The 13,586-nt window shown below is 50.4% G+C and overlaps 1 protein-coding gene across 2 annotated transcripts; it reads left to right on the top strand.

Annotated features, from left to right (window-relative positions):
* The first annotated feature begins 1,494 nt into the window (after nucleotides 1-1,494).
* Nucleotides 1,495-8,007, top strand: FATE1 (fetal and adult testis expressed 1). 2 transcript variants are annotated; one of them, XM_061408783.1, is made up of 5 exons: nucleotides 1,495-1,682; nucleotides 2,634-2,752; nucleotides 6,107-6,213; nucleotides 6,581-6,659; nucleotides 7,421-8,007. In XM_061408783.1, the coding sequence occupies exons 1-5, from the start codon at nucleotides 1,574-1,576 to the stop codon at nucleotides 7,550-7,552; spliced, it is 546 nt and encodes a 181-aa protein (XP_061264767.1). In that variant the 5' UTR covers nucleotides 1,495-1,573; the 3' UTR covers nucleotides 7,553-8,007. The 2 variants fall into 2 exon arrangements, with proteins under 2 accessions (XP_061264767.1, XP_061264768.1); XM_061408784.1 differs by having other exon boundaries at nucleotides 6,584-6,659.
* The last annotated feature ends 5,579 nt before the right edge of the window (nucleotides 8,008-13,586 follow it).

Raw genomic sequence — 13,586 nt, forward strand, 5'->3', positions numbered from 1 at the left:
TCTCCTGGGCCCTCAGGAATGCAGGCAGGGCCTCTGTAAGCTCTGTTCTAGAGAGCTTGTTCCTAGCACTGGACAGGTGGGACCAGGGAGGAGGTTAGGCAACCCAGATCAGCCGCCCTCTCTAAGGGAGCTGGCCCCTCACTTTCTTCTTCCTCACTGTTTTCTTCCTCCCTTCCTCTCCTCCCCCCACCCCCATCCTCCTCTCCCTCCCACCTGGCCCCAGTTGTGCTTGGTTTCTTTACAAATAGCCTCCTCTTCCTCAGGAGCTCTGAGGCTATTCCCAAGAGCTGAGGGTTTGCCTTTGGTGGCTGTATGAGTCAGAGTTCTCCAGAGAAACGGAACCAATAGGATGTATGTATGTGTATGTATGTGTGTTGTTGCACTCACTCACTGAGTCGTATCTGACTCTTTGCGACCCCATGGACTATAGCCCACCAGGCTTCTCTGGCCATGGGATTTCCCAGGCAAGAATATTGGAGTGGGTTGCCATTCCCTTCTCCAAAGGATCTTCCCGACCCAGGGATCAAATGTGGGTCTCCTGAACTGGCAGGTGGATTTTTTTACCACTGACTTACTATGCATATATGTGTGTGTAAAGAAAATTTTATTTAAAGAAATTGGTTAATGCCATCATAGAACTAGAACGGCCAAAATTTGCAGGACAAGTCAGCAGGTTGGAATGTTAGGGAGGGGTTGAGGTGTAGTCTTGAGCAGAATTTCTTCTCTGGGAAACCTCAGTCTTTGTTCTTAAGGCCTACAACTGATTGAATGAGGCCCATTCAGAGTATCAAGGATACATAATGTCCTTTACTTAAAGTCCACTGATTATAGACATCAACAGCTAAAAAAAATGTCTTGATAGCAACATCTAGACCAGCACTTGATGGAATAACTGGAGACCTTAGGCTAGCCACATGGACCATAAACATGACCACTGAGGTCTATTCAGTAGGGAAGCTGAGGGAAAATTTGACTTAGAATAGGGGGTGCAGGGCTGGGGACACTGGGGGCTCCCAGTAAGCAGGCCCCTCTTCTCCTGCACATCCCTCCTTTGGTTCTCATGGTTTCTGTCCAGGCTGATCCAGGGCATCAAAAGCCATGTCCCTTGCCTGGGAACTCTGGATGGGGGAAGGAAGGATGCACTCTGTAGAGGATGCTTTCTGAAGGGGGCTATGGCCTGGACTACTAGCCAGAGCTGGCTTTGCAGAAACCATGATGGGATCTAAACCTGCTTTGGCCACTGACTGACTCTGGAGTCCTGTGCCAGCCCCTGCCTCTATCTAGAAATGAGGTCAAATCGGATGAGCTGAGAGCTAGGGCAGTTTTCCCAGGCAAAGATTCAGAGCCTATCGCTTCTCCTAAGTTGCTTACAGAGTAGCAGAGACGAAGACCTTGAACCCAGCCAGCAAGATACAGCAGGAACAGGAGGTGCTGGGTCCAAGGCTTGAACTCAAAGTGGGAGTCTGGCTCCACCCCTGTGTCCAGCTATATCTTCCTCAGAGAGCTGATTTCCCAAGCCTCCTCTGAGCCTTGGTCCCTGTGCCTTCTTGGCCATTGCTTACAATTGGTGGTGATGGCAGGAGGAGCAGTCCCTAACCTTAAGGAAAAGATGCAGGTGCCAAAGGATGAAGACCTGCTTCTTGGAAGCTTTAGGGATAACCAAGAGTGCTCAGTGGCAGCAGGTAAGGAGCCCCCGTAATGTCCCTTCCCTTGGGTATCTGCACCTGTGCATGTATGTTAGAAAATGCACAGGTGTGGCTTGGCAGAAGCATGAATGTGTGTTTGCGTGTATTTGTGGGTACCTGTGTTTGCGTGTATTTGTGGGTACCTGTGTGTGAGGTAACGGGATTGATAAAGTGAGTCTTTTGTAGCGTGTGAGAGGGAAGGTTGGATGAACACCCCTCCCATTGCAAGCCACCAATGGGTCTTATTGCAAAACACTCAGTGGGCTCAATTTATAAGATCATTCAAAGCAATTCTCTCTCCTAACCTTCCAGTACCTTTTTCTGCCCTTTAGAGTAAAGCTCCTTAAGATCCACATAAGGTCACCTCCTCAATATACTTACTGCTGTGGCATGCTCACCCAGTCCATAGTGCCTTTAAGCCTGTCCTATAACATCCCAAGACTCTTCTTCACAGCCTTTGCACTAGGTGTTCCCTCTTTCCCCAGATTTTCTATGGCTGGATTCTTTCAGGTCTCTGCCTCAATGTTGTTTCTGACTTTTCTAGAAGTATCCCCTTCTTTCTGTCTTGTTATCCTGTTTTTATTGTTTTGGGAGCATGCATCTCTTGATTTGCACTGATGAATTATTTCCTGTAACCCCCGCTTTTTCGTCACCACTTTCTTTGTACACATACAGACAATCAATTTTTTATTGGTGTGATCTTATTTCTTGGCCATTGCTTGCTCTTTAAGAACCTAGCCCAGAGCTTGACACTCAGTAAACACTTACTATATTTTGAGTACATGAAGAAATTGAGATCTGAGATTAGCCAGTAGATATCAGAGAATGGGTGTTGAGTGCTTCCTAAGATGTTGGGGGACCCTATCCTATTTTTTGGTGTATTCTGTGCCCATGAAGCCTTGGGATAGCCTCTATGGGTGTTCCTTGGGTCTCTGTTCTTCTCCCTAGAAATGAAGGAGCATATGTCTCGGTTGCTGGGTGCTTCTCAGCGGCGACAGAGGGTGGATCCAAAGGCTGTTGGCTCTGCTGTGGTTTGGAATACGGCTGCAAACCAGTCCAAGAAGATGGTACTGTATGGCATTTGGTGGCTAGCTTGAGTTTGGGGGAGTTTCCTACAGTTGTAGCAGCTCTGGTATGGAGATGGTAGGTCAAGCAGGGCAGATGTTGACTTTGGGGGAAGGACAAAGCTCCTGTGTACTGGGCAGGCAAATGAGGGCAACGAGGTCTGGCAAGAGATCATGGCCATTCTTTGTTAGTTCAACCTTGAGGGTCCAGAATGTCTGAAACACACATTGCTTGGGGAGTACATATCTACTTTCTTTTATTAATAAATGAGTAAATATATCTATATTTGAATCTCTATATGTATATATATGTTATGTCTACTTCTCTCTCTATATATATTTCTGTATAGAAATATGCAAAAGTATAAAAATCATTATATATATATAGTTGCTGTTTAGTCTTTAAGTTATGTCTGACTTTTTGAATCCCCATGGACTGCAGCACGCCAGGCTTCCCTGTCCTCCACTATCTCCCAGAATTTGCTCTAATTAATGTCCATTGAGTCAGTGATGCTATCCAACATCTAATCCTCTGCTGCCCCCTTTTCTTTTTCCCTTTAATCTTTCCCAGCATCAGGGTCTTTTCCAGTGAGTTGGCTCTTTGCATCAGATAGCCAAAGTACTGTAGCTTCAGCAACCGTCCTTCCAATGAATATTCAGGGTTGTGTATATATATCTAAGCATATATAAATATAGATATACATGTATCTATATCTATCTTAGGGCTGGGACTAGGATAAGGCAAGTGAAATGCCTATGCTCTCTGGCTACTAGGAAATCCAGTCAATTGAATCTGAGCATTTTGTAGCCAATTCTTTAAGTTACATTCTATATGAGTGAGGGAATGTTCTAGAAAAAATGGTGGCTATGCTGTTGCAAAGGATACTGGGAAAAGGCAGCTATTTTGGAGAAGAGGAAGTCCTGACTCTTCTTGGGAATCACATGAATCCCATCATCCTTCTGTAGCCAATTCTTTTAACTACATTCACCTTGGGTGACAGAAAGTTTTAGAAGCATGGTTGTTAAACCATTGCACGTTTACTAGGAAAAGGCAACACCTTTGGAGAGGAGGGAGACCTGACTTTTCCAGGCAATCATGTGAGTCTCATGTTTTGTAGCCCATCTGATAAGTAAGCTACTTTTACTGCAGATGCGGGCAATTTTAGAAACATGGTTGTTATACTGTTGCAAAGGTTATAGGAGGTGGAGGGAAGGCAAACTGACTGGAGAGGCAGGGAGACCTGATGTTCTAGAAAATCAGCTGAGTTACATTTTGTTCCCTTGTAACGAATTTTTTAAATTATGCTAACCATTTGAGGGAGTGTTGTGGAGAAAATGGTGGCCATGTTGTTGCACTCAGTTCAGTTTAGTTCAGTCGCTCAGTCGTGTCCGACTCTTTGTGACACCATGAATCACAGCACGCCGGGCCTCCCTGTCCATCACCAACTCCCGGAGTCCACCCAAACTCATGTCCACCGAGTCAGTGATGCCATCCAACCATCCCATCCTCTATTGTCCCCTTCTCCTCCTGCCTTCAATCCCTCCCAACATCAGGGTCTTTTCAAATGAGTCAGCTCTTCGCATCAGGTGGCCAAAGTATTGGAGTTTCAGCTTCAACATCAGTCCTTCCAATGAACACCCAGGACTTATTTCCTTTAGGATGGACTGGTAGGATCTCCTTGTAGTCCAAGGGACTCTCAAGAGTCTTCTCCAACACCATAGTTCAAAAGCATCAATTGTTCGGCACTCAGCTTTCTTCACAGTCCAACTCTCAAATCCATTCATGACCACTGGAAAAATCATAGCCTTGACTAGACAGACCTTTGCTGACAAAGTAATGTCTCTGCTTTTTAATATGCTGTCTAGGTTGGTCATAACTTTCCTTCCAAGGAGTAAGCGTCTTTTAATTTCATGGCTGCAGTCACCATCTGCAGTGATTTTGGAGCCCAGAAAAATAAAGTCTGACACTGTTTCCACTGTTGCCCCATCTATTTGCCAAGAAGTGATGGGATCAGATGCCATGATCTTAGTTTTCTGAATGTTGGGCTTTAAGCCAGCTTTTTCACTCTCTTCTTTCACTTTCATCAAGAAGCTCTCTAGTTCTTCTTCACTTTCTGCCATATCTTCTTCACTTGCATTAAATATGGGGAAAAGGCAGCCATTTTGAGGAGGAGGGAGACCTGATTGTTTCATGAAATCACTTAAGTCTAGTAGTTCTGTGGATGATTCTGTTAGCTATATTCACCTTGGATGTGGGCAAGCTGCTTATGTTCTAACTTTGATGTAGAAGGTGGGGGCACTGAGAGGGATTTAATTAATCTCTAGATTAATTAGAGTTGCCTGTTAGGACTAGAGGAATTTACCTTTAAAAAATAGAGTCCTTATATTAATTGTACAAATTAAATTTAGACATTTAGAATTAAATGTATCAATTCTATATATTTATTCATTATTTATTTTTGAGTAAAATGTTAATGGAATGCTATTGCCTCTGAGAGAAACACATGAAAGAAAAAAATCATAATACTACTCTGCTCATTTGGGAAAAAAGTGTAGTGTGCCTTTAAAATATATGAAAATAAAAATAACATTTTTTGGAAATAATTGACAGAGGGAAGCTGCACTTGCTGCAATTCATAGATTTAAAAAAATCCCCATCAAATGTAAATAAAAATCTGATGTTTTGAAATGTATATAACTCTAAGTAGAGAGTTTCTAAAATTAAAAAGAAAAGAGAAAAAAAGACAACTCCTTTGAACAGTTAGACCTGTCAAATGATTGGTGATCACAAGTTATCATCAGGCTTGCATATGTTGTTAAATTAATTCTTATGATATTGGTGTGTTAAAAATAAAATGTTTTACCTCAAACAAACAAACAACACATCCTACTCACTCATCATTATTTTACCTTCAACTCTCTCAAAAAGCATTTTCTCCTTCTGATCCCAATCTATAAGAAAATCAAGGGGGTGGTATGGAAATTTTTCTAGGAGAGACTCTCCATTTAACTCTTCTTTATAGTCCTGGAGTCTTCCTGACACACACTGTCCTTTTAATGCTGTTTTTGAGATATCTTACTGCTTGCAATGCAGGAGACGTGGGTTTGATCCCTAGGTCAGGAAGATTGCCTGGAGTAGGAAATGACAACTCACTCCTGAAGTCTTGCCTGGAGAGCCCCATGGCCAGAGGAGCCTGGTGGAGGTGGGGAGGTGGCAGGCAGCCAACTTGTGTGACTCTCAGGCTCTTCTGATTCTGGAGGATCAGGCACCACATGACTCCCAATGGGGTGTGCTGATGCTCCCAGACAAAGTATGGGCCCAAGCAGGATACTTCGACTGATGGTTCCTTTCCCTAGGGGCCGCAGCTGCGGGGAGTTGGAGTGGTGGGAGAACAAGGCGATGGCGGTGCCCAACCCCAGGAGAATCCTGGCGGCTCCCAGGGCATGAGGTCCCAGTTTGAGCGGTAAGAAGGATCCCATGGACCCTGCGGGAGAGAAAGGCCAGGGCTTTGTGGGCAGGGACCCAGGGAGTTGGCAAGCAGACTGCCCAAGAAGGAGCAGTGAACAGCTGGCCATGCTTGGAGTATGGGGGCTCTGTTGCCTCCTCACCACAGCCATAGAGCCCCCTGGCCCCTTGCCTGTTCAGGGCCTCCTAGCATCCCACAGCTGGGCCAGCTCCCAGCCCTCAGGCTTCAGGACCTGCGACCAGAGAAGGGGAAAGCTCCAGGCGGACAGACTTATGGTCCAGAGGAGTCCACAACCTTACCCATCTGCCTTTATGGCTCTCCTGGGACCACCAGAGGCTCTGACTCTTTGTGTTTTATTTCCCAGCAGCCGAGAGTTAAATACACTGGCTGAGATTGGTCTGGAAGAGCTCAATGAGCTGGAGATGGAGATCATGAGAAGACAGGTGAGTGTCTGATTGCCAGGGACCCACTTGAAGGTGGGAGGCAGAATCATGGTGAATGGGTGGGTGGGGCCACCCACCTTGAGGATACCCAGCCTCTCCAATTGTATTCACCTGCTAGCAGTGGAGGCGAAGTCAGACTTGCTTCCCCATTCACCCAGCCTTCTTGTCTCCAGTGTCCTATCTTGAAGCCTAGACTCAACTCCATCTCTCTGCCTGACATGTGGGAAGGGAGAAGGGAGAAGAGGAGGAAGAGGGGACATCAGAGGATAAGAGAAGTTTATTCATAGAGAGTGATGCCAAGAGGTCTGATCCAGGGGTCATGTTCATTCAGGCCAAATTCAGGTCTACTTGGTTTGAGACCCCAGCAGGCATGGGCATGGGCAGGAGGGATGTCTTCCCTGGTGGCCCTCTCTGGCCTTGCATGTCACCCCATCCTGAGGCCCTCATTCTGGTGCTGCTGCCCCCATCCCCTTCCCTGGCAGCTGGGATGGGCTGGCTTCTTCCAGACAATGGGAAGAACTGGTGATGGTAGGGGCAAGGTGGCGGGGACTGAGAACACAGACCACCCAGTCTCTGGGTTCCACTGGGCCCACCCCCAGCCCCTGGTCAGCTGCTCTGCCTGTTTGTTGCCCAGAGACCCATTTCCTCCCACAGTGCAGCAGAAGCCTTTTTTGGTCTAAAGTCATATTTTCCCCCCATTGGTGTGTTGTGGACTTCCCTAGAAGAGCCTTGTTCACCAGCCAGCTCTGGTCTCTCTGCAGCTGTTCATGATTACTGAGCGTCTGCGCTACCTGGAGGACCAGAGTGCCACCTGGCACCAACGGGAGGTGCTGTTATTCACCATGCTGCTGTCTTCCTGCATCACCAACCTCTGGCTGTGGATGCGCCAGTGATGTTTCCTGCCGGTCCACCGTGCAGCTAGAGCCCTTCAGTCCTCCCCTTCTTCCCTTCTCTCCCTCAGCCACCTCTGCCCATCCTCCTTCTAACTTTCAGCAGCCTTCAACAGCATCATGACCATTTTCCACCTCTGCCCGAGGGAGGCCCTAGCTGCCAGGAGGTGGAGGAAGTGTAGAATCGTGAGGGTCAGAATGGGCTGAGATCGAGCCTCTTTGCAGGGAGAGGATGGTGGTTTCCAGTCCCCACAGTGACAGCAGGGGTATGTGCTTCCTCCCCCTGTCAGGGCTCCATGGTGACCATCCTGGAGCTAGACCTTGCCTCTGGGCCCTCAGTGTCTCTTCTGTTCCATCCTTAGCAGGAGCTTGGCTGTGTCTTCCCTGTTTTCTTCAATGTTGTGCTCAGGGCTCTGCACATAGAATATTCTCAATAAAAGTTCAGTTATAGCAGCAAACCCTGGTGACTGAGTTTCTTGCATCCAGAACTCGCTTGGGGACAGCCCCTCTGGACAAAATCCTTGGTTCCTCCTTCCCAGGCTCCTCCTGCCTCTCCATTGCCAGCCCAGGTTGGGGAGGCACTCCTTAGGAGCAGAGTTTGGCAAAGCCCTTCCTGTGGGACTTCCACCAGCAAATGCTTATAGGGATGTGGTTTTGCAGCAGCAGCTTGTCCTGGTTGGACATTACAGGGATTCAATCAGAGAAATCTCCTGGATAGGACTACAAACTTTTCCATTTGCTCAGGAAGAAAGTGAGGCCCAAAGAAGGGAAACATGGCCCTGGGGTCATCTGAGACAGGGATGGGTCTAAGATGGGTTCTCCTGAACCCATCTAAGGTCTAGGGCTTGGCCTGCCTCCAACAGATCGCTCGCTCGGGGACCAGCCCCAACTCGGCTCTGGAGGCTGGATGCAAGATCACATAGAGGGACTTTGAACCCTTCTCTGTGTCCACAGCTCTGAAATGTTCTCATAGAGGACAGGGTGCTGAGTAGGATACTGGGACTTGGCCTAAGAGGGCAGGAGTATCACTGCTTCAGGCCTGGCCTCAGGGCCAATGTGCTGGGGCCATGAGGCCATCAAAAGAACTGTTGCCCTTTCTCTGGGACCAAGGGTTAAATACACATTTCTCCATGGGCAAGGACCTGGATCATTACATTATTATTGGCTTTAGTGGCTCAACAGAGCTTATCCCAGCCCCCAAGTCGGTCAAGGCTTCTCCATTTCTAAAGGTGAGAGAGTGTGCTAGTCACTAGATATAAAATAAACATGATGGCATGTGTGTGTGTGTGTGTGTGAGAGAGAGAGAGAGAGAGAGAGAGTGTGTGTGTGTAAGTGAGGAGGGAGGGTGAAGGGAAGAAAATTGAGTCCTGGAGCCTGCTCTGACTCCACCTCACCCCCTCTTTGTCCCTCATTGGCCCCATACAGTGAGGGGGAATTCCTCCTCTCTTGACACTCGGGGGCTTGCGGTACTTCTGAGAGTAGAGTGTGGGTCTCCTGTTAGCACCATGCCATCCCATGCACATGACCACTGGAGCTTGGGCTCTGCTGAGAGCAGAGATAAGAGCATTTGGCAAAGAAACCATTGGAAGATTCCCTCTCTGGTCCCAGAGCAGAGGGGTGGGACTGGGGTGCCAGAGGAAAAGCCCTGCAGAATGGGGACGAGGCAGTGCCCGGCCACAAGGCCCAGGGAGGACCAGGAAGCCACCCCTCCCCGCCTCCACCGCTCCTGAAGATGCTCCTTGCTTCTGCTCCAATCAGGCCATGGCCACACTCAGAGGCTGGCGGGTACTGCAGGGTGGGGCTGGGCCTGCCCTCTGGGACACGGTGTGCATGTGTGCGAGCAGACACAGACATGTTTGCAGAAAAAGTCTGGTTGAAAATATGTTGTGAAACAAAGGTTCACCCTTGGGAGCAATTTAGCTACGATGCAAACAAACAGTGGGGCGGCCCCTGGAGAAACGCCTCCCGGGCCAGGTGGCTGCCCCTCCAGCCTTTGCAGTGACTGCTCACTGATCTGGGCCCTGCCTGCCTGCACCATGTCCACTCCAGGCTGGCCTCCTCTTCAGGACTCCACGGGGGTCCTATTGTGGGGGCTGGCATGGTCTGCCTGGCCCTCCAGCCCTAGTCTACCTGGAACATCTGTCCCCTTGCTGATATTTCCCTGTCAAGCTGCCCTAGCCTCACCAAAGCACTCCAGCAGGTGCCCAACCCTTTTCCACCTTGAACTTCCTCATGGACAAGCTGGGCCAGTGCGGAGGAGATGGACGCGTTGATAGTTGGGGTGGGTGGGTGCTCCTCTGCAGCAGGTTGTTTAGCGCTCTGCTGTGTTACTTCCCACGAGTGGCCCAGGCTTGGTGGCCATGGCCATTTCCCCTCTGAATCAGGAGCTGCTGGAGGGGCAGGGCAACCTTCCATTGCCTTCCTCACCTGGCACCCAGCAGAAGTGAAGGGGCTGGCGGGGTGGTCTCTGACCAGGGTCTCCAGGGAATAATTCTGCCAAATGGCCTCCAGAAGGGAGGGCTGGCCTCACCTTGTTCACATGGGCCTGCTTTTCTGTGGAAAACCCGTAGGAAAGTCAGTCCATTCGGACCTTTACTACCCCTAGCACTCTCACTTTGAGCCAGCACGCTGTGTCTTTAAGGTATTAGATCACAAGGGTCCTGCTTCACTACGTCCTCCAGAAATAGGTAAAAAACATGGCATGTGCAGCTAACAAAGCCCCTTGTCCTCCCCACAGCCTCTGCCCCATCAAGTGCCTGCATAGAGGTAAGTCCCATGATTGGCTTGGTGTGCACCCCAGCAGACTCTGACTGTCATGTGCAGACATGTGTCCCTGTGCATGCCCTGGGCTCTGTGCAGAGGAGCCGTGCAAGCCATCCCAGGCAGCCCTCAGAGAGGGGCTGGGCCCCCCAGCTATGAGCCCCTTTCCTGTGTACTCAGTGGTGTTCGACTCTTTGAGACCTCATGGACTGGAGCTCGCCAGGCTCCCCTGTCCGTGGAACTCTCCAGGCCATAATACTGGAGTGGGTTGCCATTTCCTTCTCCAGGGAATCTCCCCAACCCAGGGATAGAACCCGCGTCTCCTATGTCTCTTGTATTCGTGGGTGGATTGTTTACTGAGTGTGTGCAGGTGGGGAAAGCTATACACTTGCTCCATTGGGCTGGCCCTCAACCCCCCTCCAGCCCTTCCAGAAGCTGGAACTCAACATATTCCAGGTTCTTTGTCTCAGCAGCTGGAAGAGGCGGCACGTGGGGTGGGAGGGTGTGTGGAGGGGCTCTGTGTACCTGGCAGCAGCCAGAAATCTGGGCCTCTTGAGTCACCACCCAAGGGCTCTCACCCACTATTGCTTCCCCAATCCTGGCCCCTCTTGGACGCCAAGTCCAGGGAGCCCTGGAGGGGAAGGAATGGATTCCCCTCAACCCTGCCCTGCCCCAAGTACCTCTTGTCTCTCCCAAGTTTCCACTTGGCTTGCCCTCTGGCCAGGTAGGTGGGCTGGGACTGTGAACAAGGCCAGGAGGCAGGTGCATGGGGGTGGTGAGCTGGTGACTCTGGGTCCCTAGACACAAAGTCCTGAGTGGTATGAGTTCCATGTAAGGGAGGGCTCCCCAGGGAGCTTGGGAGGGGCTGGCTCCTGAGTCTGGGCAGACGAGCAGCTTCCACTGCCAGGCAGCCTAGTATCCAGCCCTCACCTACTGGCAGGCTGGGGTGTGCAGGCCCCACAGTGAGAGGGTCAGACATCCAGCCAGTGGGCAGAACTGTTTCTCCAGTGGGCAAGTGCTGCCCTGGGCCAAGGCCTCGACCTCGCCTCAGCTGTAGGCATGGGCTCCTCTGAGTCACTGCCGGCCTCCCCTGCTGGCCTCAGGCAGGGCGGGCAGCTCTTTGACTGAGAGGCTGAGAAGCTGCGTGGGGATTCGGGGATCCCCCTGGTCTGGGGACAGGAGCTTTGGGAGGTCTCTACTGTCCCTTGGTGCTGATGAGCTCCCGAGGGTTCGTCTCTGACTGGAAGCTTCTTGGACAGACCTATAGCCTGTGGCCAAGGGACACCCTGCCTCGGAATCCGTCTGACTGGTGAGGAAAGGTCGGTGGCCTCCTTAGGGTCAGGTTTGGAGCCCTATGTGCGTCGGTTCTGGAGCTGGACTTGACATGGGCCCTTGTGTGCCTGGTTTGTCCTGGGAGCTGAGAGAAAGTGGCTGTGTGGGGGGACTTTGTTCCTTGTCCAAGTGCATGAATGAAACCCTGGGGGCTTTAGGGGTATGGAGGCACTAAGTACGTGTGAGGCTAGGCCTTCTCCAAGCCTGTGCTCTAACCACCCTCCCTGCCACCTCCTCCTGCTGTTGCTGCTAAGTCACTTCAGTTGTGTCCGACTCTGTGCGACCCCATAGATGGCAGCCCACCAGGCTCCCCGTCCCTGGGATTCTCCAGGCAAGAACACGGGAGTGGGTTGCCATTTCCTTCTCCAAAGCATGAAAGTGAAAAGTGAAAGTGAAGTCACTCAGTCATATCCGACTTTTAGCGACCCCATGGACTGCAGCCTACCAGGCTCCTCCATCCATGGGATTTTCCAGGCAAGAGTACTGGAGTGGGGTGCCACTGCCTTTTCCGCTGCCACCTTCTAGGGGACAACATAGGGGCCAAGCATGCACCTGGTCAGAAGGGGTGGGGTGAGAGAAAGTGGGGAGTCTGTGGGCCTCACCTGCTGCATCGGCTTCCACAGCCAGCCTGCCCAGGGCATTTATGGGCATCCGAGGTCAGAGCATGGGGACCGCACCCCTGGGAGCTCCCTGGCTCCCTGCATGTGAGGAGTAATGGATGTAGAGCAGGGCAATGTACATGTGACGCTTCTCCCATAAACTCTGCTGGGACTGCAGCCTTTGCTTTCGGCTCTTTGAGTTGCACCCCACCCTCCTCAGGAGATTCTTGAAGGAGGGCACCTGTTGTGGGTCTCTCAGGCTTTGGGAGGCAGCCCCACTGCCATTTTGGTAGATATTTCTACAGTGAAGCCCATTACAGCTTCTGCCTGAGGGAAGATTCCAGAACCAGCCTGCAGGCCTGGGGCAGGGATAGGCTCCCCATTTCGGCCCTCCAGCTGAGCTTGCCCTGCATGTCCCCTTGAGTCAGACCAGCCAGCGTCTGCTCCATCCCTGTCAGACTGTGGTCATAGGAGGCAGCTAGCATGGGCAGCCAGCTCGGTCTATCTCTTGCCAGTGTCTGGGCCCTGCTGCTGGTGGAGCATGCACAGAACTTTTAGTATCACTTGTCAAATGGTGGCTGACTTCTCCAGAGGGAGGGTCCCTGAGTGCTTGTGCTGTACACATTGCGCATGGAATTGAGTCCCAGCTGTGGCTGACATGGTGTGAGCCTGGTGGTCCTTGGCCTCAGAACTGCCAGTACTTGCCCTGGCCACCTCCCTCTACCAACAGGCTTCAACATGAGATGGTTTTACAGGAGATGAAGCTTCAAAGATGGCTCTGGTCAGATCAGGAAGGGGTTTTAATGTCCAAATACAGAGTTTGTATTTTTAATGTAGATGATCTTTCAATCCATTCAGTGAGTACCTGACACTCTCCTTGGCCCTGGGACGCAGTAGGGAATAAGGCACTCCTGGTTGCTACTCACATGGATGTGATCATCTCACCAGGGACAGAAAAGAAGCATGGAAATCATGATCAGGACATGATAAGTCTATGATGCAAATAAAGTGGGGAAAAGTGAACAGAAAACAAGGCGTGGATTGGGAATGTGCAGAGCAAGTTTAGGGAATTCATTCATTCATTCACACATCCAGAATATGTATGTGCTTGCCATGGGGCTAGGCTCTGAGACTTAGTGATGAAACAAAACAGACAAGTCCCTGCCCTGATGAAGTTTATTTCTTTGGTGAGGGCATCTGTCCATGGGTTTTAAAAGCAGGAGTGATACATAGACCTGGGTGTGGACTTACTGAACTCACCCTGGGGTATGGAAGGTAGAGGAGAGAACATGCTGGGAATATGAAGGCAAAGAAGCAATGAGTCAGAAGACTATGACAGGGTTGAG

The sequence above is a fragment of the Bos javanicus genome, chromosome X, assembly GCF_032452875.1.
Source record: "Bos javanicus breed banteng chromosome X, ARS-OSU_banteng_1.0, whole genome shotgun sequence".
Taxonomy (NCBI): Eukaryota; Metazoa; Chordata; class Mammalia; order Artiodactyla; family Bovidae; genus Bos; species Bos javanicus.

Excerpts from the sequence above, each read along its gene's own strand:
- FATE1 (XM_061408783.1), top strand. The coding sequence starts at position 1,574 with ATGGCAGGAGGAGCAGTCCCTAACCTTAAGGAAAAGATGCAGGTGCCA. Across the intron at positions 6,214-6,580 it reads ATGAGGTCCCAGTTTGAGCG|CAGCCGAGAGTTAAATACAC; the intron begins GTAAGAAGGATC and ends TTTATTTCCCAG. Across the intron at positions 6,660-7,420 it reads TGGAGATCATGAGAAGACAG|CTGTTCATGATTACTGAGCG; the intron begins GTGAGTGTCTGA and ends GTCTCTCTGCAG.